This window comes from Bemisia tabaci, chromosome 2 (assembly GCF_918797505.1).
Source record: "Bemisia tabaci chromosome 2, PGI_BMITA_v3".
NCBI lineage: Eukaryota > Metazoa > Arthropoda > Insecta > Hemiptera > Aleyrodidae > Bemisia > Bemisia tabaci.
The window spans coordinates 13307029-13333810 of NC_092794.1; the positions used below are offsets into that span (position 1 = coordinate 13307029).

At 42.3% G+C, this 26782-nt stretch overlaps 1 protein-coding gene across 1 annotated transcript; it reads left to right on the forward strand.

The window, feature by feature from the left end:
- Window positions 1-498: 498 nt before the first annotated feature.
- Window positions 499-26758, forward strand: LOC140223936 (uncharacterized). Its single transcript, XM_072296463.1, is given in 6 exon segments — window positions 499-903; window positions 16240-16336; window positions 22222-22347; window positions 22350-22394; window positions 23063-23692; window positions 25383-26758. Coding segments are annotated over 6 exon segments (1353 nt in total). The 5' UTR covers window positions 499-891; the 3' UTR covers window positions 25826-26758.
- Window positions 26759-26782: the final 24 nt, after the last annotated feature.

The following is a 26782-nucleotide window of genomic DNA, read 5'->3' on the forward strand; positions in this document are numbered from 1 at the left end:
GTTAGCAAAATATTTTTCATGGATTCCAAACCATACACACGACTTGTTCCTCTTCGAAAAAGTGAAATCAGAGCGGAAATCCTGAAGCACCGCAACGGAGATACGTGGTTTCGCACTGTGCTCATCGATCCGTTAGTTTTGCTCGAAACGAATAGAATAGGAAGGGTAATTTTTGAGGGCCGTAATCGAGTCGGGTGTTTTCACTCATCTGTATCCGGTTCCTGGGATTGGCGAGCGTTATCGGCGGCAAAGGACTTGGGAGTGACTCCTCAATGCAGTTACAGGAGACTCGGGTCACTAGTGCGAAGGAAATGTTGTGTTGAAATTTTCAGATTCGGGAGTTGTGGTGGATGGAAGGCGAGGGTTTGGCAACGGTGGTGGAGTTTTGTGGGGGAGGGCGAATCGATGGCGAGTGTACGGGGCATGCGTCAAATGAGAGGAGCAACGCCGCACTGAAACATAGCGGAGGTGGCCTGCACCGGTTGGACAACCCCAGTTACCGCTCGGTCCTCGCTTCGCTGTAGCGCCGCGTCTCGCTCGGATCCGCAAGTTCCGTAACCCAGCTCCAACTCGCCACGCTCGGCCCCAACCCCAACCCGCTACGCCCTCTTCCCCAGCGCGACCCCGAGAACCCCCGAGCCCCCATGAAAAGCTAGTCCAAAATGGCCATCCCCTTCGATTGCCATTTGAATTTACCGCTCCGCCAGTTGACTTCCAGTTGCTTCGAGCCCCACTGACTCAGCCCCCGCGAAAAATCAATCCCCCCAACCTGCACCGCTTTAGTGTTTGCCATGGATAGCCCGCCGTGCGAGAGGATCCCATCCCTGGACTCGGCAGCAGAGGTTCTTAGCCGGGACTTCCTGCTATAGCCTACCACCAATATGACTTGGAATGGCTAGAGAGGTACGTGACCTCCCATTTTTGCCCGCCCCCCGTCGCAAGGGTTGTAGCGTAACCCATGCAGGCATAGTCAATTAGGGGATGCACCATTTGTGTTCTCGTACTCTCGCTCTTATCATCAACTCTTATCTTAAATGATTGGACAGGTAGGTATACTGGAAATAAGCGGACACACCTTTTTCAAGGGTTTGTAAAGAAACCAAGTTAATCTCAACTTCGACACTGGAAAAATTTTCCACTTCGTTTCGTCCAACTCCTCACAATGGATTAGCTAAAATTTGTAAAATAATGAGTGCCCAGGTACTGTTCAATCCTCCCTGTTCTTCAATGCTTTAAGCCAGATTTTGCTTTACTCACCTCAGTCATAACAAAAATTGACAAATTTGTGTGATACGCCGCGTTAAGAGCGTTTGCAATTAATATTTTTGAACAGACGTTTCATGCTATTCACCTGTAGGCCATGAAACGGTGGAGATGTCTTTATATGACGAGTGCGGCAAGAGCACCTAAGGGATAGCTCGACTGATGAATTTTGCCGCTGTCACCAACGACACAGAATGAAGTTGAACTTGTTGAGAACCAGATATTTAAAATTGTGTATTACACAACGTAGGTCAGTGAGAATTTATGTTGTGAAGAAACCGAGCATTATTTGGCGAATTATGACTGCTTTATAAAAATAGGTAAATAGCAACGTAAATAAGTATGTATTCAAAAACGAATGAAGCACACGTACCTATCTATGCCAAAGGAAACCAGGTGAAAATAAATTAAATCAAGAGAAACTATGGTACACGCAAATCTGATGCATAAAGTTCTTTTGACTTAATTCATTGTTTAATTCATTGTTGCAACCAGTTGCTGTATAGCAGCACTGGTTTGCTACCGAAATACGCCGGATATGAACATTCGGATGCTCTTACATTTCCTCCGAAAAAAAAAAACACTTCGATTCTAGGGTAATACTATGAATATATTTCCGTGAGATTTTCAGAAGTATCAAATTGAAAAGAAGGGAACTTCTGTGAAAAATTTAAGGCGAGAGACTCCCCAGATACCCAGAAAAGACTTATCTGAGTAAATCCGGCAACTAAGGAATGTTCATACGTCGCATTTTCCAAGCATGGTATAGTAGCTCTCGAGTGTTTTGTGCTGTGTTTACATATTTATTTCGTTATGTTTCTCCCTGAGGGTTCTGTCGCTGAAGTCCGTTTGCGCAACTCTTTGCAGCGAGTGATAGGAAGCTTGAAGTCGTCTTGTCAAACTTCCATTTTGTATGAGGACCAAGCCAATGAGCCTCCCAAGAGGTTAACCTCTCTGATTTATATAAAGAGACGTCGAGAAGACGTCACGATGGTTTTCATGGGATGGGCGAACTTGTTTCGAACAGACAAAGAAATTGGAGGTGTCCAACGCCTGAATGCAACTACCTATTCACACTTGTCGGAAGTGCGTGTTGTATCACACAAATTGAAGGAGCTCTGGCTTTCTTAATGACACACTTGTCGGAAGTGCGTGTTGTATCACAAAAATTGAAGGAGCTCTGTATTTCTTAATGACAATGCCTAAATGCAACAATGCGTGTTCAAGGGATTGATGTGTGTTCTACGTCGATGAGTAAAGTTGAAATATACGTATTCTCACTGTACCGATCATTGAGGTCAATTCCCAATATTCTGTGCTAAGGAACAACGCCGTATGAGCATACTGCTGTTCATGGCGTGGCGTGAATTGCGATCGATTGCTATGCCATTTAAACCTATGAAAAAGATCGATTATCAGTGTTCGCAGCGGACACCTATAATCGATTCTTTACCATAGCTTCAAATGGCGAGATATCGATAATCGATTATTCACGCCACTGCTGCTGTTGTCAAATTTCCTTCGATAAAATATTCATTTTCGAGGACAATAATGAATATTTTTCCTTGAAATTTTCAGACTCTTCTGATCAAATTACAAACAAAATTATCTGAGAAATTAGCAGAAAAATATTCGAAATTTTTTTCTGAAAATTAGTGATTTGACAGAGGAAACTTGGCAACGCCTGAAGACTCATACGGCGTTTTTCCTCAGTACGGCAGAATTCGACCCCGAGTTTCTCGTCTCCCGACCCAAAGTTACCGAGGAAAAAACCTGGGGTGGGTGATCTGGGATACCGTGCAGAACGATACTCGAAATTTGGGTTAGCCGTATAACGTCGCCGCAGCGTTGCAGTTTATGGCAATGATTTGCGGAATTGATTACCAGATAAGGCACGAATTCAAGCATTCTGAAACATGTGTCCGCTTCGAAATTTCTAGTGAAACGCGACTCGCACAACGAAAATAACCGATATTTATTCTATACCAAGATAATAACGTTTTTATTTAGCTTTGGTTACGAAAATTGGAATTTTCTGCTTACAAGAAAAACAGGAGTGTTTTCGAATCAAACCTCGCACCACATCCGTTTCGAAAGGCCTCTCGATTAAGCAGTGTCTCTTTCTTACCCTGTGCTGTTCAAAGTGTAAACAACGTGCAGCAGCTGAGCCAAAGTACCGAGATGGACGTTGCCATTTTTCTATACTACTAAGAATTTGCAACTTGGTTGGTGGTTCATTTTCATTAATATTCTTCATAATTATGCAAAGACGTATTCGACATAATTCTGGGTTGACGATATGCAATAAAAAACCTACCTAGTGCGGGACGTGACTTTTTGAACACCAAAATCCAGATTCCTGGTTCCTAATTACCCTGGTAAAAATTGACGATAGGAGTTGCGTTTCAAAATACCATAGGAGTTCTTATAGTCGACTGAGGAGGGCGATAGAAAGTCATATAGCTGGCTGTAGAAAGTGGAAAAAATCATACGGCCGGGCTACACGAAGCGATAAAAAATTATACAGCCGGGCTATAGTTCCTATCGCCGGGCTTTACACTTTATCGCCTGGCTGTTGTTTTTTCGCCATCGGCTATAAAAGGCTATAAGAAATTGTGTAGAAATTCGTGTGCTTTGTAAATCCTTAAGTTTGTACGGAATCACCTTAATATTTACAAAACGCGCTTTATATTTTCATTTACAACAAATTTTTTTTCATCAATTAAAATGAGAATAATCCATACAGAGTGTGCAAAAATTTCGAAGTCATGAGTTGAAAAACGCTGAATCCGCGAGATTAAATATTAGAACCTAACACAAAGCGGAGCGGCGGCGCACTGGCGCCTACAAACCTAACACGGATACTTCACGCATTGCGCAATGCGTGAAGTATCCCTGTTAGGTTTGTAGGCGCCAAGGCGCGTTCAGCGCTGGCTGCCCGCCCGCGCCGCAGCGTACCACGGCGCTTGAAGCAACTATTTCACACCAGAGGTATTGCACAGTATCATACGAAATTGAAGGCTCACCAACATAATAGGAATGGCAGGCATCCTTCATTAGTGCGGAGCTTTCCTCGCAAAATAAATCAAGATACTACGGCCCAAAAAGAGAGCGGTAGTCCAAAAACTCACTAAGTCCTAGCATCCGTAAAATCAGTAACGTTTAGCATACACTTTATCGCCAGGCTGTTGCTTAATCGCCATCGGCTATAAAAGGCTATAAGAAATTGTGTTGCCGGCTATAGAAGCTATTGGAAATCTTACAGCCGGCTGTAGGTCTATGGTATTTTGAAACACAGATTCTGCTGCCAATTTTTACCTGAGTAGGCGAATTTCCGCGTGTAGATTCGGTTTAGGTTTTGACGTACTGCAATCGTAATTTGCACTGTGATTAAGAAGCTGTAGCGCCCTCAACTGATAGTATATGCAACACGGACATCCCTTGAACACGAGTATCGTATCCAGTTTTTCTCTTCGAGAAACCAAGAGCGTCTTCAATTTTTCCGATATAAAGAAGAAATATGTCTCGTATAAATTTTGCTTAAATTGCTTCAATCTATAGGGAAACAGGGCCAGATTAAGGGGGTGGCCACATGGGCCGCGGCCCACGGCGGCAAATCTAGCGGGCGGCAAATTTTGCAATTTTTTTTAAATGCAGGTAGGTATTAAAACAAATTGGATTTAAAAAAAATTACAAACTAGAAAAGCAAAATCTCTCATTTTCTGAGAGTATAGTAATTTCTAATATTGTCGTCTTTCAGTGATACAAGAGACAGTCCCATTAATTAGTAGAGTTACGAGAGAAACCAAACACGCAATTTGGCCCGGTACGGCGCGGTTAATAGAGAAATGATAACGAGGACTCCATATGAAAAGGAGAAGCCCTCGGCGCGGCGGTCGGCATGTAACACATTTTAGCGCCTACAAGACTGCAAGAATACTTCACGCATTGCGCCAAACACGGTGCGGTCTGCGCGACGCGGCGGTGGAAGTTAAAAGCATTAAACCGCATTTTCGTTTGTTCTTTCATAATTTTTTCGTTCATTTCTTATGAATGGAAAGCTTTGTCCACACAGAGAAGGTTTACGAAATTCGAGAGAAAAAGAGAAGGTCGCGGTTTAATATGTCGCTGGTTTCCTCATTATGTGACAAACTTAAATTCATACCATTAAACGCTTTCATTAATGGGCCTCCGTTAATAACTAGTTAAAGTATGAAATAAAAATACCATTGCATACTTAAACCAAAACCGCCCGTTATATTCATTAACTAGTAAATGTATACATTAACCGAATTACGCACTTTAACAGTATCAGATACATTGAATTTGATAGTTTTTGTAGTACTGTCTATGCTATTCGTTAATTTTTAAAGGAAAAAAATACTTATTTTGAAATTTCCACCTGTTTTGTGCTGTACTGGCACTTTCCGCCCCCCCTCTCATGCGCCATATGTAACTCCCTCAGAAGAGAAAATCGGGTCTATTTGACTCAGCTTAGGATTTCCAGGGTTAGGCGCCAAAAAGAATTCCCTAACATGGCACAACTGCCAATACCAATTATGCCGAAATACCGATTTTTCGATGTGCGCACTGTAGGCTGCCGTGATAAGGAAGAACGCAGTATGAACCTTCAGACGTTGCCAAATTTCCTTTGGCAAATCATGAATCTCAGGGAAAATTTAAGAATATTTTCCTCTCAATTTTTCAGAGAATTTTGCTCCGTACTTTGATCTGAAGTTACTAAAAATTTCGTTGAAAAATACTCATAACTTTCTTCAGAAATGAACTTTTTATCAAGGAAATTTGGCAACTCTCGAATGTTCATACGGCGTTTTTCCTTAGCACGGCAGAAGGGCCCTTGAGAAACCGCGATGGTGCAAGGTGAGGATTTGCAATACTCCGCCCTATGCTGCTAATGAGATGTGTCGCTCAAATTCGGAAGAAAAGTGAAAGAAGAAAGCCCAATAACGTCTTTCTTATCCTCAGGGGCATGTTTACGTATCCTTTGAATCACCTTTACAAATAAGGCAAACGGAACGTAAGAACATGGATATGGAGCGTTGATGACGGCGCAGAGATACAACTATTCTTCGTTGATAGATGTCCGTGTTGCATCTGCAAAATTGAAGGCGCGATGGCGCGAGGCATGAACTTGCAACGCTCCGCTCTATGCTGCTGAATAAGGCGTTGTTTAAGGTGTTGTTCTGATTCGGAGATAAGTTAAAAAACGAGGCCCGATTACGTTTCTCCGATCTTCGCTGAGTTGACACTCGATTTTTCTTCTCTTTTTTTTCAATTTCATGTGTAATTCCTGATGATGCATTGCTAGATCTACATTTTAAGCTCGTATACACCGACCCTACCAACTTGCAGGACAGGGGCACGTGTTTTTAGCGAGCCTTGGGTTGATTTGACCCGGCTTGGGCAGCTAAAGGCTGACAATACATACATGTTACACGTGAGGCTAACAATAAATACATTGTGACGTACATTTTAACACGCAAAAACAAACGTTACATAATACCTTCTTCGACCCTCAAAATTGAAACCGGAAATGGCACCACCAAAATGATGGAATCGAAAAAAGTATGTGCAATTTTAAACATTTTTGGCGGTTGCATAACTTCCTATCAATATCAATATATTCTCAGATCACAGAAGAGTATATCATCCCGTCGATGGTTTTGGGTTACATTGAAACAGAAACGCCACACAATGGATACAATGGGGCTTTTGATAATGCGCGAATTTAAAATTCTGAAATGTGTTCTCGCTTCAAAATTTCCATGTGAAACACGATCCGCTCAACGAAAATAACTGGTCTTAATTCAAAACCAAGATAATAGCGTTTTTATTTAGGATTGGTTACAAAAAGTCGGAATTTTCCGCCCATATGAAAATCAGAGCCTACTCGAATCAAATCGTACACCACCACGCGCCACGGTTTCGGCAGGGTTGTATATAAGTAGTGTTCCTTCAACACCAAATGTTTTTCAAAGCGGAAGCAAATAAGTGCAACAGCTGAACCGAAGCTCCGAGATAACCGTTGTCATATTTTCATTCCGCTAAGATTATCACGGTAACGATTAAAGTTCGGAATAAGTTCGTATAAAGAGGCAATGCTGCTGTTATCAGTATAAGCATTCCCTTGATTTTAGTCAATTAATTTTTTAGTTTGATTGGTTATATTAGCATTTTAGCTTCGAATTTTTAAAGTTTCGGCGATAATTCATTGGTTTTTGAGAAAATTTCTCAGAAGTTCCTCTAATATACTTCGGTTATGAACACGTTTTCGCGCGCTTATCGTGTAACCAATCGGAAAACTGGACTATCCAGCTGAAATAGTTTTCATACGGTAGAAACATGCATTTTGTGGATAATCCACCTTTTGATCGGTCGCGATCAGTGCAATCACTTCTCCGTGTTAGACAGGAATTATAGCGCCCGCTTTTATTATAGGTTACCTTCACTAGAACGTTTACAGGTCCTAACAATCCCACTTACTTCCATCGGGGAAAAAAAAACTGTGACAAAAAAATTTGAATGTTTAAAGCAAAAAAAGAGGAAATGAAGAAAAACCCAATGCGATTTCTACAATCAAGTGAACATTCGCTTTTTGAAAAATTTTTACGTAGTTTTCCGTTTTGATAAGTTGTATTATGCTTTATCCCAACCTAGAATAATGTGCATAATTTTCAAGAGAGGAAGGAATGAAAGCATAAAACTTGCAGACCAATGAGGAGGTAGCGGCACACATCTTCTACGTTGAAAGGATTGAAATAATTACTGTACTCTCCCCATAATAATTCTACAAGGCCTTCAAAGATTATGTCCGTTGGGGTAGGTTTATCTCATCTTTCGGATATGCTAAGAAAAACTATTCACACGCGTTGAAAACCCCAGGAAAACTGTCAAACCTTGTTCGCTTCACACCAGGAACCTCGGTTTCGGTTGCTGAGATGCACTTGGTTCCGAGTGCCAAACGCTTGCTAGTTATGTCGCAGTTTTATTTTATTGCTCAGTTTTATTGGCTCTTTTATTGCGCTGAGCGGCATAAAAATACGTTTCTATTGCAAAACATAAAAATCGATTAATTTGTATTTTGCTAGAGTTTGTTAAAATCTACCGGAAGGGAAAGCAAATTCCTCTTCAGAAGATGACTGAGGAGCCAGGAGCTCAGGTCTTCTTGCGGAGAACGACTTACCTGATTTTTTCGTATTATGAAGATTGAAGAATATTTGTAAAAATTGTTGCTAATTTAAAGTATGCGTTTATTTTACTTTCAATTATTATTTTTTTTTTTTTCAGAACAAGTAGTGAGTTGATTTCGAGGGAATCCAAATGTCATCATCCCACAGTCCCTTGGTTCCCCTCGAGAGGTAAAGAGGAGGCCTAACTCGAAAAATCGGAGTTTCCATCACACTTGTATACTCTTTTAAAGTGTATTTACGGAAATCAGAAAGCACGGGAAATTTTAGCCTAGATCGACACCAAAAAGTCAAAAATTGCTCCGAAACACTGACCCCTGAAGTTGGGGAACAAAATTCCCTCAATACAATGATGGCTCGCGCTTAGTTAGCACAGAGGCTTGCAGGGCCGGATTTTCCTACTTGCCGCCCCTATCTCATTCGTTTTGAAACATCAATAAAAACCATCAAGTGAACGTGCCAGCGGGGGAGGGCTGCATAAGACGCGTTTACTCGTGCTGAACACATTTTTTGGGAAAGCCCTGTCAACACTACTAGCAAAAGGTCACGGAACTTTGCGCGAAAGTCAAGTTTCGTAAACCTATCTCTAACGGACAAGGCCTTCCATTCTTAAAAAATGAACGAGAAAATTATGAAAGAACAAACACAAAATTTGGTTCAATGATTTTAACTTCCGCCGCCGCGCCGCGCCGACCGCACCGTGTTTGGTGCAATGCGTGAAGTATTCACGCAGTCTTGTAGGCGCTATGCGTTTCACGCTGGCCGCTCTGTACTGGGCGCAATGCGTGAAGTATTCATGCATTCTTGTAGGCGCTATCCGTTTTACGCTGACCACATACCGCACTGTGTTTGATGCAATGCGTGAAGTATTCGTGCAGTCTTGTAGGCGCTAATGTGTGTTACATGCCGATTGCCGCGCCGAGGGCTTCTCCTTTTCATCTCAAGTCATCGTCATCATTTCTCCCTGAGTTGGGCGCGTTCCAGGCCAAATTGTGTGTTTGGTTTCGCTCTTAACTCGACTAACTAAAGGTGCTGTCTCTTATATCACTGAAAGACGACAAAATTAGACATTACTATACTCTCAGGAAATGAGAGATTTTGTAGCCTTTTCTCGTTTGTAATTTTTTTTCTAAATCCGATTTTTTTTATAAATATATTTAAAAAAATTGCAAAATTTGCCGCCATTGGCCGTGGCCCAGTGGCCATCCCTTTAATCCGGCCCTGGAGGCTTGGAGAAAAGGTGTTCTCATTGGTAATTGACCCTGCATGGAATCCGAATGTGATGGTCCCAAAATTCCTCAGGGCCTTGCTGATGTGCTTTTTGAACGAGCCATAGACTTGCTAAATGTATAAATGGAGGCTTCCACGGGCTGATTATTGAAATTGGTAGACATCGCGATAAACAAAGAAGACATACCTAGTGAGTATGGAGCGATCCTATTGGTTGAAACGGGTGGTTTTTTTTTAGACTAAGGGGGAAAACGATAGACTGACTAAAGGTCTCTTGTTCTTGTCAGTTTCCATTAGTCAGTCTATCACTTACCCATCTTTTGTCTATTGCAAGTACACGCTTCCACTGACAGGATCGCTTCATTTCTCCTATATCTTCTCTGTCTATCGATTTGTCTATCAAAGTAGTCAAAAGGGATATGGAGGGATCTTATTGGTGGAAGCGGGTGATTGTAATGGACAAAGGAGGTAGGTAAGAGACTAGCTAGTGGCAATTCACGAGTGACCCTGTAGTAGGTCCATAATTTTCTCCATAAATCTATAGGAACTACCCATTTCAACCGGTGGGATCGCTCCATACTCTCTGTTTCTATTGTGTCTATTGCTTTGTCTATCAAATTCAATAATCAGCCCCAGCCCAATCTAACCCATCAGTAAGGTTTTAGGGGGCCTCAAGACGGTCAGATTTTGATTCCTTGTGGTCAATTATCCATGAAAACATTTTTTTTTCGGCCTCTATGCTCATTTGGAAATCCAGCCGTATACTCAGGGCCCTACAGGCCCTCACTTTCCCGTTCGCATGGGTCCCCTAGAACCGTTTTTTTCTATTATTCTTCGCAATTATTTTATCTCTGCGAGCGGTCTGATCAAATCTTCCAACTTCTTTGGAAGTCTTGGAGATTTTGGAGAGTTGGAGAGGTCGTGAAACTGGAATTTCAGGGATCACGGGCCCTTTAAGTTTAGGCTTTATGACTCCAAATTGAGGCCATGAGGACCCTTCGAGGGTAACGAGTAATACCGCTTAACTGATAATTTTGGCAAAACAAGAGTCAGTGACTTCCCCGCATGCCGCAGTATCATTTACACAAGCTGATGATTTTAGTTTTTTCCAATTCTGTGGGAGAGCGCCTCAATAACGCTGTAATACATGAAACAAAACACAAATCGAACCGTAACATTACAAAAATAACGAAGTTTTTTCTTCGTTCTGCAAATTCGTCAGTTTGCTGATAAGCGGTATTGTTCGCTAGTCATAGCTTCGTTTCTTGGAGACCTGGACAGCCTTCAATTTACAAAGCATACAACCCGCAATGTGCGGCACCCCGGACCCCTGAGCGCTAATCCCAGGGTTGCCACAGTCAGGGAAAACCGGGAAATGTCAGGGAATTTTAAGAAGTCAGGAAAAACCTGGAAAAAAAAATTGTCAAATCACCTTCATTTGCTTTTTTGAGTGGGTTTAACGTTGCGGACAACAAATTTTGCCTGAAAAGTATTTCAAACCATATATTTTTAACAATCTGGCATTTGTCCAATTGTCAGGAAATTTCACCAAAATCTGTCAGGAAAATCAGGGAAATCAGGGAGATGTCAGGGATTTTAATTTTTTAAATTCTGTGGCAACCCTGTAATCCGGCCTTGAGTATATTAAGGTGGGGAGGGGGAGGGGCTCTGTTTTCCAAATTCGAGGGCCCTACATCGAACAGACGTATCTCTTCCAATCGGCAGGACGCTGGAGCTGATCTCCGGCGAAAAAAAATTCGCTCCCTCTCTCCGACACTCCCGAGAGCGAGCCGCTGCTGCGAGGGAACGTTTTCCGAGGGCGGCCATGGGGGCGCTGTTTTCGTTGCACGGGAAACATTAACATGTAATGGAAGATGCTCAGGTAAATAATAACTTGCTAATAACTCCTGGGATTAGGGGGGGTGGGGTGGGGGAGGAGGGGCTGAGTGAAAAGCCTTATTCGAGCGATGAGTGTGGTTGCGCTCTCCACTCACTCCCAGATAGTGGCATGTCCTCAGCTCTCCCCTCTATGCAATCGGCGTCGCTCCCCCTCCCCTCCCCTCCCCTCCCGCCCCTCTACTTGGCATACTTCGATTGACCTACAATTCGGGACGTCTACTCACCCAGCTTCCCGCGCTCCTCGTCCCCTCCCCCCCACCAACCCCCCCGTTCCCATCCCCGTCCCGTATTCCGCAGTCCAGAGACTTTACGTCTAATAATTTTGTGGCTTTCGGCACACCCTTTCCTTCCCGTTTCTCCTAACGTCATCACCCTTTTAGCGAAGCTCCTTAAAAAATAATTATCGATATCCACAACTAAAGTCGATGAATGCGTACCGTCAGTTGGTCTAACATGAGCCTCGGGGGTAACATGAGCCGTTTGGGGATTTTTTTTTCTCTTGCCTGTGGCAGCACAGTCGCGAAAGTAAACAACGAAAACAACAACATGATGTGATAGTGGCGTGTCTTGGCGGAATTTCAATGGTATAGAGACACATTTTCCATCGATAAGAAATTTTTATAAATTATTTAGTTTTTAGAATTCTTTGCCCCTTTTTCTACCTCTGAAACTAACCTCCTTGAAAAGTGACTATCGATAATCACAGAATAATTTCGCCGGTCGCCGAACCTCACAAATACCTCCAACTTTCATGCCCATGTATTGGATTTTGAACATTTTAGTTTTTGACCGATTTTTTTTTGGAAAAACCAAAATTTTGGAATGTTGGAGGTAACTTGAGCCACCCAATTTTCGCAAGTCTTCCAGGAGCAATCTAAACAGTAATGGGTTTTCATGATACATTCTTAGTAAAATGGCATTCCTTTAGAGCATAAATCAACTCCTTCACATATCTTTCATATTTACTGTTCGGCTTTTTAAGACTTGTATACTATATATATACTTATATAAGAAAAAAAAAGAAAAAAACACTAAGAAGTGGCCCGAACTGTATGTAACAAGGTGGAGAAATGGTGCTGAGTCCACACCATTTTGCGGGGAAAACAAAGCCAAAAAGTTCCAAAAATTAAAATTAAAGTCAATATTAATTTTATACTTACATATATACTACTATAAATGAAAGTGAATCTAACGTAGCTCAAAATACTACTATATAATACTTTTTAAGAAACTTTGACTGATCTCTCTTGACTTTAGGTCCCATTTGTCTTGTCGGTGTGCCTTTAAAGTAACTTAGTGCTATTGATTGTTAAATGATTTCCTGTTAGATACAAGGTTTTAGATGTTAAAATGTATTTGTTCGCCTGAAATTAAACGTAAATTGTAGGAAAATTAAAGTTTTGTACGTTTTTAGCCTGGTTTTTAATGTTTTGTAACTCAATTTTTTTTTTTAAAAAACTTTTGGGAGGCTCATGTAAGCCTATAGTAGGCTTACATGTGCCTTTAAATTAAAAACAATAGGGTGGCTCATGTTACCCCACCTTGCAGGTAACATGAGCCACCTCAATTTTTTTTAAAAAAAAAATACCCAGTTTGCTGGAAAATTTTTTCAATGGGCTATTCTTACTCTTCTATGTGGGACTGATCTACGACAAAAATTGATTGCATGAAAAAAAAAATTTACTGCAAAAATGCAAAGCCTCAAAGTCAAAAACCGGCTCATGTTAGACCAACTGACGGTACCTCGAACTCGAAGTTTACAAATGGACCGCGTTCAGCAGAAAGGAGCCAAACCACATCAGCAGGCTAATTATTGAAATTGATAGACAAAGCAATAGACAAAGAAGACATAAAGGATTTGGAGGGATCCTATTGGTAGAACGGGTGGTTGCAATGGACAAAGGAGGTAGGTAATAGACTAACTAACGGCAACTCACGAGAGACCCGACAGTTAGTCCATCATTTTTACCTTTAGTTTATGAAAACTATACTCATTTCAACCAATAGGATTGCTTTATACCCCCTATGTCTTCTTTGTCTATAGCTTTGTCTATCAACTTCAATAATCGACCTGCAGATATTGCCAAATTTATTCGGGCAATTTTTTTTTATTCGGATGTTTTTCTTTTATTTTATTTTATTTATATTTTATTTATACTTTCTTACATAAAAACCGTCGCGCGGATTTTTATGAAAATTTCAGTGAATTTTCTGCGCACCACGAAGCAAATTCCTCGAAATTTTCAGAACAATCCTCGCGAACGTTCTTTTGTAAACAATTTAATTGCCCAGTTAAATTTGGCAATGGCCGATGTGGCGTCGGTCCTGTCTGCTTAACGCGGTCCAAATGTACAATGTCTTATTTGTATGTAAAAGAAAACTGACCGGAAGATACCCTTGAAATTTTCTATGAATTTCTATGAGTGAGTAGAAAAAAGTCACAGAAATCACCATGGCAACTTGTTGATCAGTGTCCTCCTTGAAAAATAAAACATGAACCGAGATGGGGATAGTCGAAGATACGCACTTTTCGACTTGTGACATCTATCCACCCGTTGATGGGTCAGATCTCGATCGCACATAGATTGCGGTGGTGGCACTGTGTCTGGCCCTCTATGGGAAAAGGGACCTCTATGTCCATGTGCTCCATATTGTAAGTTATTAATATGAAAGCAAAGAGGTGTGTTCTACTAACATTTTAGTATAAAGAACGTTTAAAAATGTAAGAAGAGGACCGGGATTGTAGTAGTTCAAAGTTTGCTGTGCATTGTTTCAGGAAAAAATTATCTAAAATTCGAGCGTTATCATGGAGAGAAAACTTCGGTTCGTAAGGGACACCAACGTTTTAAGTCCAGAAAACCAATTAGAAGCAAGGATGGATCTTGGTTTTAAATAATTTGTTAGTAAAACTGCAAGAACGCATGTATCGATCGCGGTGTTAAAAAATCTCCGGTCTCTCTATATTTTTTCAAAGGAGACCAAACGAACATGAGGTAAGATAGGAAGTGTGAAACGCCGCAAACCAATATTCACACGTTCCTGCAGTTTTACCTTTGAAATATTTTGTCAGAGAAAATTTGGCAACGTTTGAATGATAAGCAGCGTATTCCCTGAGCAAGGTCCAATAACTATTGTTTCCCAACCAATGTGTCAATAAAAACCATCAAAAGAACGTGCCGGAGGAAAAGGGGTGCGTAAGACGCGTTTACTCGTGTTGGACACTTTTTTTGAGAAAGCTCTGTCAACACTACTAGCAAAATTTCCCGGAACTTTGCGCGAATGTTAAATTTCGTAAACCTTCTCTGTGTGGACAAGGCCTTCCATTCATAAGAAATGAACGAAAAAATTATGAAAGAACAAACGAAAATGCGGTTTAATGCTTTTAACTTCCACCGCCGCGTCGCGCAGACCGCACCGTGTTTGGCGCAATGCGTGAAGTATTCGTGCAGTCTTGTAGGCGCTAATATGTGTTACATGCCGACCGCCGCGCCGAGGGCTTCTCCTTTTCATCTCGAGTCCTCGTCATCATTTCTCTCTAAAGTCGCGCCACACCGGGCCAAATTGCGTGTTTGGTTTCTCTCTTAACTCGACTAATTAAAGGTGCTGTCTCTTGTATCACCGAAAGACGACAAAATTAGAAATTACTATACTCTCAGGAAATGAGAGATTTTCTCGTCTTTTCAAGTTTGTAATTTTTTTCTGAATCAGATTTTTTCTTATACCTACATTTAAAAAATTGCAAAATTTGCCCCCCTAAATTTGCCGCAATGGGCCGCGGCTCATGGAACCACCCTTTAAATACGGCCCTGCCCCCCCCCCCCCACAAAAAATTCCTAGTTCCGCCCATAATGACACGAAATCTGCCACGTCGCAGGTGGAGATACGTGGTTTCGCAGTTTGGCTATTGATACGCTCATCGGGATTTTCGTATGTTACAGTGGCGTGGCGTGTTCTGTAATGAATCGATTAACCTGCCATTTAAACCTATGGAAAAGGATCGATTATCAGGGGTCTCTTGAGGAGCGATTTAATAATCGATTCTTTACCACAGCTTCAGATTGGGAAAATATCGATACCAGACGATTCATGCTTCGCCACTTGTGTGATACTACTGAGAGAAAATGTTTTCACTTGCCTGTATCTCTTGCGTGCAACGGACCAAAAGAGAATTTGCAGGTGTCGGAAATTTGATGAATTTTGTGTTTAGGTGGAAACTGCTAAATGAACTGAACACAAGGATACCGAAAAGATATGACAAAATCATCTTATCTGCTAGAATACGTGCGTTTAAATGAGAAATGCCGCCAGATGACGTCACTAGGCGGTGCATTTTCTCACTTTTAAACCTATTTATACTTTACTTCCCATATCAGAAAAAAAAAATATAAAAAATACCGTGGAATCAGCTCTTTAATCACTTTCAGATGAAGCAACACAAAATTTGCATGCAAATCCTCCATTGTCAAAAATGATGAGAAAAAGTACTGTGTGCAGGTTTTATGCAGGTGTACAGAGTATAAACATTGATTGATACTGATTGGTATATAATAAATAGGTTGTATTAAATTATGGATACCGATATTGATATGGGCACCGTTATTGAATACTGATCCAAGGTTGACCTTTTTGTTTGTTCTAGGACTTGCGAGGACGTCGGCCTTTTAAGATTTGGGATTGCTTGAGAAACGTCAGAAAGAGCTTGGTCGTCAACACGCTAAAAGATTTAGAAATCCGAGGTGAGTTATACTTCAAGTTCCTTTACCTTATGTATAAAATCTCATTCGTAGTAGACATGTAGATATCTTTTTCAGAACGTTTTTTACCTACTATGAATTTAAGATGAAGTAAGTTCTACTGCATCAGTAGAGTGTTTTAGGCCTCATCCATTATCTATCGTTTGATAGATATGGTTGGAACTATCGAAAAATACGGGCTCCTAGGAAGTTCAGATAGAGTAATAACTTTTAATGGGTGAATGAGTTTTAAACTGATATTTGGACGCTTTTATACGACGGGAGCTCATGTACATTGGAAGATTTGAGAGGGGACTTAACAGTTGAGGATCTCAGTGGCGTGGCGTGTATTGCGATATATCGATTGATCTGTCATTTAAACCCATGGAAAAGGATCGATAAACAGAATGTTTGCAACGACAGCTTAATAATTGATTATTTACCGCAGCTTCAAATGGGAAAATATCGATACTCGATCGTTCACGCCACGCCACCGTTATCGATGCCCTGGTAAAAATTGGCGATAGGAGTTGCGTTTCAAAATACCATAGGAGTTCTTATAGCCGACTGAAGAGGGCGATAGAAAGTCATATAGCTGGCTGTAGAAAGTGGAAAAAAATCATACGGCCGGGCTACACGAAGCGATAAAAAATTATACAGCCGGGCTATAGTTCCTATCGCCGGGCTTTACACTTTATCGCCTGGCTGTTGCTTTTTCGCCATCGGCTATGAAAGGCTATAAGAAATTGTGTAGAAATTCGTGTGCTTTGTAAATCCTTAAGTTTGTACGGAATCACCTTAATATTTACAAAACGCGCTTTATATTTTCATTTACAACATATTTGTTTTCATCAATTAAAATGAGAATAATCCATACAGAGTGTGCAAAAATTTCAAAGTCGTGAGTTGAAAAACGCTGAATCCGCGAGATTAAATATTAGAGCCTAACATAAAGCGGAGCGGCGGCGCACTGGCGCCTACAAACCTAACAGGGATACTTCACGCATTGCGCAATGCGTGAAGTATCCCTGTTAGGTTTGTAGGCGCCAATGCGCGTTTTGCGCTGGCTGCCCGCCGCGCCGCAGCGTACCACGGCGCTTGAAGCAACTATTTCACACCAGAGGTATTGCACAGTATCATACGAAATTGAAGGTTCTCCAACATGTTAGGAATGGCAGGCATCCTTCATAAGTGCGGAGCTTTCCTCGCAAAATAAATCAAGATACTACGTCCCAAAAAGAGAGCGGTAGTCCAAAAACTCACTAAGTCCTAGCATCCGTATAATCAGTAACGATTAGCATACACTTTATCGCCAGGCTGTTGCTTAATCGCCATCGGCTATAAAAGGCTATAAGAAATTATGTTGCCGGCTATAGGAGCTATTGGAAATCTTACAGCCGGCTGTAGGTCAATGGTATTTTGGAGCACCAATTCTACTGCTAATTTTTATCAGGGTGGTGAAACTCGGAAACTATTTACCTCGATTGTTGTTGGCTTTGAAATAGCAGCAGAAATGAAATGCAGGGGATGTCTTTGGCCTGCCGTCAAAATCTTGAATAATTAGTTAAGACTAAAAATACATTTTCTATGTACACTTTTCCAACAATTATCGAAGGGAAAGTGAAGAGCCATAGATTATGAAGGTACATTAATCAGTGTCCTTAACTGAGGATGACAGAAAAAACGCACAACTTCATGAGACAGAATTATTATTAAAACTTCCCTTTATTTTTGGCATAAAATGAATGATTACTGTAAATATCATTTTTAATAGTATTGTGTTTTGATATTATGCTTCATATTAAGGTGAATGCATAAATGATGAACGGTTTATTAAATTGACTAATTTAACCAAAAATGGCAGTTTTCACATTACATAATTACAAAACCTTTCAATTTTTAGTTTGCCAACTCCTAGTGGGTCTTTTTTTTTCATGCGTAAATGAGTACCTACGCTTTCCTCACATGACAGAGCAAAGGTTTTTTACATAATTTTTAACACCAATCTTAACGCAAATTTATACTTTGTATTGCATAATTTATTTGACCCTTGATGTCTCAGATTGTAGATGTAAGAGATTTTCGGAGTAATTTTTTTTTTTTTTCTTTTTTTTTTTTTTAAATATGATAGGGAATTTCACATTTGCATTGTTCATACTCTCTTAAAATCGAATGAGCTTATAAACTGACGTCTATCACTAAAAAATGAGCTATTCTGTTGCTGCAACCATAATATCTACGCTAGTTAGGTGAATTGCTTTTAAAATTCTGGCCCTAATACCAAAGCTTTTAAGACACGACTTACGCCTCTAAAATGACGGATTAGTGGTCATGAATTGACTTGAACATTTTGAATAGTTACTTCGACTTTTGCTTCATTCTTGATTTGTAACAGTGTCAACAAGTGTACTGTTGTCCCACAAGTGAATCAGCTAATGCCGAGCGTAGAGGGGATGGCTTAATTTAAAGACTTTCAAATTTCAAAAGCAGATCATATTTTTAAAATTCGAGTAATCTGTTGTCACACGTGTGTTGTATACGTGAAAATACGGGCTATTTGGCGTCAACTAAGATGTATTAGGTTTACAAATGTCTTTTTTCAAAACTCCCACTGCAAATCTGAAAAAGGTTCTGTAACAGCGCTCATTTCAAACAAAATTGCTTAGTCACCTTCACTTCAAACACCGAAACCGATATATTATTTCAGCGGAATCGGATATTTTCGGAAACACTGTACTGACTGAAAGCAAAATAATTAAAATATCGCAACTAAAATGCAGTTTTAAAAGGCGACAGCAGATCCTGAGGGGCTGTGAAAATGTTTCGCAAATTTTGCCACCGAAAACTTTTTGGCCAATCACTGCGAATGTCGATTCTGCAAATCGCACCATTCGGCAACATCAAATTAATGCTACAAGGCCTATCCGATTTCCGCATTGCTATACGGACGACTCAAATGTATATATTAGTTAGTCAGATTTTTTTTCAAATCGAGACGGCGCATCGGATAACCTTTTCTGAGAGTTGTGGCGTCTGCGCAATGATTCTGGAGGCAGCTTGGTCAATGCACAGCCCCCCCCCCCCCCCCCCCATGCATAAAAATACCCCTCGAACACAACTAGCGAATGCAGCTAGGTATACAGCTATTACGAAAACCAAAACGCCCGTAATTTCGTGTGTATGCAACATGGACATCCCTTGAGCACGAAGAGTTGTATCCAGATTTCTGCCTTGAGTAAGCCGCGGCGGCGCCTACACTATTTTTCCACCTTTAAAGACGGAGTACGTTCCGTTATTGCACCGCCCATTTAAAACGAGTGACGTCTCCAGTTTTTTTAACTAGTTGGGCACGCGAAAGGTTGTCTCTTTTTTGGGGGCCAGGATCTTAACAGAAAAATTATCTGATGCCGAAGCGCACAAGTCTAACTTAGATTCGCCAATGAGTGAAGCATAAAATGACACCGACAGAAACTCCGAGGTGTATATTGTGACTGCTGAGAGGAGTGTCTTGCGGTTGAACAGCGATATTTTTGATGTTCCACTCAGTGTGTCCCTACATTAGAGTCGCCATGTCCTGGAGCGCTGCTGAAGTCAATCTTCGTACGGTGGTTTTCCAGCCCTCTGTTCGCCGATTGTTGGGATCAGGTTGGGACCAATTTTACAGTTTTTAACGAGGCGGTTCATGGCGGAATCAGGCTTTTTCGGGATTTCTTAAAAAGTAGTAAGTCCCGCATAAAAAATCTCCAATTATAATCGATTATCGCAAATTTTGGAGAACGATGTTTACCAACGTCATAGCATCAATAAAAAAGATACGTGCCTCCCGGTTTTTCGTTAATTAATTTTTACGTTAGCGGCTTGAGGGGAGCCAAGAGCTAGGAATCCGCGTATGTGGCATGGGCAGTCGCTGCACACTAGTTTTAGAAACACTGGACAAAGCAGCCTTTTCATCGGTGCTACAGCACACGGCGACTCTCATGTACTCTATAGGGCTTTTTTTTTATGCGGATCGCAGTGGATCGCGGTGGATCGCGAGGAACATCGGTATTTTTTTATTCCGTTCCTCAGCGTGATCCAAGCGTTCCAGGTGGATCAGAGTGGAACGCTGGATCGCTCTTCCGAAGTGGGCGAGCTCGCGATCCACTGTGATCCTAACCTAATGCGAGGAAGTTGCCGTCCCCAAAAAATCAAAACAATAACAAATCGAACCAGATTCCAAGTTTGGATTTTTTTATCACTTGGAACACTTGGATCGGTCCGGATCGCTCAGGATTCCGATCCAGCGCGTTCCACTGCGATCCACCCTGATCCGCGATAAAAAAAAAAAAAAACCCTTATGGGAGGAATACGTGTTGAATAGATGACGACCTATTTTAAATCTCCAAACGGTCGGATTGCTTATCTTATGATTCTTAGGTGATTCCTCAAAGGAGAACTAAGAGATTGCTGGTCTCTCATATCTGGATTGCATTTTGTAATAAGGAACCACTGTTTCTGGTTCATTTTAGTTACAACATATATATGTTTTGATGCCATTGATTTCGCTATGCAGATACGTGTTTTCATGGAAGAGCCAGAAATTATGGTTCCTTATTGCAAAATGTAATCTAACTGATTGGAAAAAAAATTAGGGATAAACTAAAGGGCTGATCTACCGAATCAACTCAAATCTAACTGATACTTAAGCGCGTTAAAGGGAAGGATGAAAGTGAAAAATTCTTTGGACACAGAGCAATTTTAACTTTTGAGCCAGTCAAGTTGCTTATCCGATTATATGGAGGCGATTTAATCATAGAGAAACCATTGACTGCAAAGGCATACACACGGAAATTTTAACGGAAGGAATATAGACATAGACATACATTTGACTTTGAAATAACTTCGAAAATACGGGCCAGATGAAAATGGCCAGCCAAAAATCAAAATGATTTGCCGGATGGCCCACTTGATCAATAAATGGAGCTCCTGAATGTGCCAGGAATTTGCGATTTAAGTACTGATTCCTATGTAAAATTTTGCGAGAGACACGATGGTGCCACTGATTTTCTCTAGTTACAACTCCAAAGCTCAAAAAAGCTCTCAAAGTTGAGGCTGCAATGGAGGGGATGGGGATATTCCACGCTACCCTGAAAGTCCAAATCTTTATTAGTAAGTCTCTTTATTCTACGTATGTCAAGACAAACTCTCTATGTAAAGAAAGAGAGAGCAAATACATCAAAAAGGTTGCCACTTCATTTGGGGACTCCAGAATTGAAAACACGGCAACCCTGTTAATGTATATACTCCCCATCTTTGCGTGGAAAGTTTATATGTACAGTAGATATAGAGGTGGACTCTCAGGGTAGCGTTAGAGTCCCTTTGTATTGAAAGTAAAGACGATGTAAATCCATTTCTGATTGATTCTCGTATTTTAGGTCCTCGCAGTGTTACAAACGGGAATAAAGATTACACTTTCACCAATTGCAAAGATTATAAACTGGAATGGACCGTGGAATTGCGGTACGGCAAGGAAAAAATGGAACGGAGACAGGAATACGGGATTGAGTTGATCAAAGATTACAAAAAACGTCCGATTTGTGTACCTAATCTTTATTCCCGTTTGTGACATCCGCGATCCGCGTTGTCTTAACTCTCTCTGTAAAGGGACTCTATAGGTAACGTGGGATATTCCCTCCATTAGGACCTCAACTTTGAGAACTTTTTCGAGTTTCGTAGTTGATTTCAGAGAAAACCAGTGGCACCATCGTGTTTCTCGCGAAATTTTACGAAAGTTTAAGCACTTAAACCGCAAATCCCTCACGCAGTCACGCATGCAAGGGCTCCATCAATAAATCGTTCTAATCAGTGTGTGCTGGAGCTAAAATCTAACGGGACTACATTTGTTACAGGCAAAGAAAAACTAGGCGTTCCTGCAAATGAGGCAGTGCGGTTAGTGCTCGAAGCCGACGGAACTCAGGTTGAGGATGGAGAGTATTTCAGAACACTGCCAGACAATACTGTCATCCTGTTCCTCCGAGCGGTGAACGTTGGCATCCCACAGGAGCGGATGTCATTCGCACAGGTATGCCGCTATATCACAAATTAAATGTGAGTGTCCATTGGAAATAGGACCTTAGGGCCAAAAATTTCAAGATGAGGATATTAGAACCGCTCCTCAAAGAAATTTATTAAGACCAATTTAGTCCAAAAAATGCTCTGGAATGTTTTACTGAGCCGGAGTTGTAAAAATTTAAAGTCAGTAGTTCAAGAAAATGGAGTTCCGAGAAAAATGCCTAACAGTTTCGATCAATGTTCAAGGCTTAAAATTTGCAGATTGAAATGAAACTTGATTGATTGAAAATTGATTTCCCCGCGAAATGGTATGGATCCAGCACCATTGGTCGAACATACAGTTCGGTCCACTTCTTAGTGTTTTTTCTCTCTGTTGGATTGCATTTTGCAAAAAGGAACCACTAGCATTGCAATGATGCTAAGATTGTGCAACTTCATCCTTTGCAATAAAATTGCGGAAATTGTGAAAAACTATGAAATTTAGATGGTAATTTTTGTCTTAAATTTACAGTTTTTAGCGAGTAAAATAGAAACTATTAAGAGATAATCGGGGTTTTCCTCCAAGACAAAAGAAGTTGCACAATCTTAGCAACATTGCAATGCTAGTGGTTCCTTTTTGCAAAATGCAATCCAGTTAAGCTTTAGGAGGTTTACTAATTGGTCGTTGGATTGTTGCAGCAATTTCGGCGATACCGAAGATCGTGTGCGAGACGATTCACGCGCTAGAGCTGGACCATGAGACTCCGTCGTGGAAGATAATGGACAACAAGGGGCGAGTGACGGTGGTGCTGCACTGGGACCAGAGGCCGGGGCAGTCGAGCCACGGGACGGCGGCCTCGAGCGCGGCCGGGACGCCGAAGAAGCAGTCGTCGTTGGTGGTCCAGTCCAGCCTGGACGGGGGCGGGAGCCTCAACGGCGGCGCCCCCTCCCGCTTCACGCCGAGCCCCCAGATCACGGTGATCAACCACGATGAGATCCAGAGCGGCTCCTCGGTCTACCACCCGCATCCGCGGCTCATCAAACAGGGTAGCTCCCTCGAGAGCACTAGCATACACATCCACACACCAGAGTGTTCAAACCACATGCACCAGCCGACCGCCTCCAGGAGCGGGAGCCCCAGCAACCAGAACGGGGAGTGCGACTTCCACTGCTGCGCCCTCCACGAGGAGGGGCGCAAGATCGCCGTCCACAAGTCCGTGGCCACCTCCCCCATCCAGGACTCCCTCTCGGCATCGCCGCAGCACCCCTCCTCCATGGCCGACGGCACCCGCAAGCCTGGCCCTGCCAAGGGACACGTCCGTTTTTTAGGTACGTATCCCAGTACGAAGGATGAAGGGGGTGGGGGTAAAGGGGGGGTGAGGGGTGTGAAGGAGGTTAAGGGGGTGAAGGGGGGTGAAGGGGGTGAAAAGGGGTGAAGGAGGATGAAGGGGGTGAAGGGGGTGAAGGGGGGGGGGGTTAAGGGGGTGACGGGGGTGAAGGGGTCGAAGGGGGTCGAAGGGGGGTGAAGGGGGTGAAGTGGGGTGAAGGGGGGTGAAGTGGGGTGAAGGGGGTGAAGTGGGGTGAAGGGGGTGAAGTGGGGTGAAGGGGGGTGAAGTGGGGTGAAAGAAGGTGAAGAGGGCGAGGGAGAATGAAGGGGGAAGGGGGTGGGGGAGAATGAAGGGGAGAAGGGGGTGGGGGAGGGGTGCCAGGGTGAAGTTCATTATCGATTTTTATTTTGTTAGTGCCATTGAGTAAATATTAACATAATGTTTACAGGTTTCGGCAAAGTGAGAAAAAAATGAAATTAGGTCAAAGAATTTACTAATAGAGGGCATTGTGACTGAGGCACACAGAAACTGAAGACTATATGCGCCTCTGCTGGTCGTGGCATTACTGTAATCCACCATTTGGCATTCGTCGGCTATGTTGGTCCAGAATTACTCTTTTTGGCTCCAAGATGTGCTTGACATAGTCCTGGACAAGTCTCCAGTTTCTGCGGAATCGTTGTTAATATTGATCGAGAGAGCGATGGACATAATTATTCCTTAGTCGATAGACAAATGGAAAAGTGGGATTTGACATAAAATCAAAAGGCGAACTGAGCGCCGAAATATGCTAATTCATGAGCCTTGGGCATGTGATAAGAGCGTTAGTCTCCGTCGTCGCAGCTGACGTCATGGCGTTTTATAATTCCCACACTCATTTCTACGGCCCTCAACTAACGGCCTGCGGGCCGATTATTGACATTGATAGACATAGTGATAGACAAAGCAGACAAAAGGGATATAGAGGGATCTTATCGCTGGAAGCGGATGGTTGCGATGGGCAAAGGAGGTAAGTAATGTACTAACTAACGGCAACCGACAAGAGAACCTTCAGTTAGTCCGTCGCTTTATTCCTTAGTCTATAGGAGCCACCCGTTTCAACCAATAGGATAGCTCCATACTCCCTTTGTCTTCTTTGTCAGTCGTTTTGTCTATGCATTTTTATAATCAGCCCGCTGGTACCTTTTAGCACACATACGTCCAAATGATGTAGAAATATTGTCAGTTATTGGTAAAAAATTGCGATCTAATCGGATTGAATTGTCAAATGATTTGAATATCCCTGGTAAAATGGTCCCATGGGAACCTGCAGAGAAATTCCAATTAGAACCTGTGCAGGCCAACGGGTCCTCACTGGCAATTCGCGATGGTTCCCATTAGAATTTCATGGATCCCATTGGGACTCCTGTGCGGCGCCGGGTCACTTTTTTGATACAAAAATCGATTGTTAGCGATAAACGGGGACCCGACCATGGAATTATTACGTACCCCACACCGCCATTTTGGATCGAGTATGTATCGAAAAAGTGACCCGCACACCGGGCTCAGTGCTCGTCGAGCAGAACATGGCGCCAGCTCTCCCATTCACATTCCGACTCTTTGTACTCTATGTTCCCATAGGAGCGTTTTACCAGGGATTTTCGTTTTAGCGAGGTACTCGGGTTTTTATCTTCGCATTTTCTTTCTTTTTGCAGACATTGAAGGGTGCGGAGCCCGCGGCGGGGGCGGGGGCGGGGGCGGCGGAGCGCACGAGCACGAGAGCTCCGAGTCGGAGACGGAGACGACCGTGATGGAGGACGAGGTCGGGACGAGCGAGAAGTTCCTGCTGCTCATCGACCAGCTCTCGGTGGAGCAGAGCCGGCACCTGACAATCAAAGACATCGGCATCATCCTCGAGCGGCTCAACAGCAAGATCGTCGACGTGGAGCGCCTCGACCGGGAGTCCGAGTCCGAGGAGACCCACAACTGGACCATCAAGGCCACCATCCGCGGCGAGGTCCTCCGCGAGCTCGGCGTCATCTACAACGGCAACTACTACGCCATCTCCGAGCACCCCGGCTACCGGGAGGAGTCCGAGGAGGCCAAGGAGGAGCTCGAGGAGGAGGAGGAGGAGGAGAACGAGGAGGACAGGATCTAAGGATCCCCGTATTCCACCCCGCTATGTCCCATGAGAACCCTTTTCGTTTTACGTGAGGATCCCTCTGGGCTTCGAGCACACTAGAAAAATGAATTCTTCTCGAAAATGATCAATTTGTTGGAGATTTTTCAAAATTTCAGTCTGAGACATGATTTTGTATCAGTAAATAGATCGATTTTACTTACGAATTGATTCCTCTAAAAAAAAATCCAAAAGATTTCTCTCGATCATTGTGTAGACTTTCATCAAAAAGCCAAAGACTCTCTTCGAAAATCATACGGATTTTCCTTAAAAATCAAAAATAGTGTTTTTCAAAAAATCGAATAGATTCCTCGTGAAGACGTATGATTTTTTTCCAGGTTCAAATCGATTTCTCTCAAGACGTCAATTGAATTCTTTTCGAAAATCCGACTGATCTACCACGAAACCAGTTGCGAGGCGTGAACGATCGTATCGATATTTCCCCATTTGAAACTGTGGTAAAGAATCGATTATTAAGGTATTCGCTGCGAACACCCTGAATATCGATCCTTTCCCATAGGTTTAAACGGCAGACAGTGGATATATCGCCGAGCACGCCACAGAAAAAAAAACACATTGGATCTAGAGTTCAGACTCTTGGAAACATTGACGAGAAAAAGGACTCTTGATTCAATCGGATTTAAGCTTGAATCAAAAGGAAATCCGCTCAAATTAAGAGGCTTGGTTCTTGACTTAAGCTTAAATCTGATTGAATCGAGAGTATTTTATCTTGTCGATGTTTTTAAGAGTCTGGACTCTAGATCCAATGTGTTTTTTTTCCCCAGTGCAATGGCATGCACTGGAAAAAAAGTCGCCTGGATCTGGAGTCTGGACTCTTAAAAACATTGACGAGAAGAATACTCTTGATTCAATCCGATTTTTTCTTGAATCGAAGAGCCGAGTCTCTTGATTTAGGCGGATTTTCTTTGATTCAAG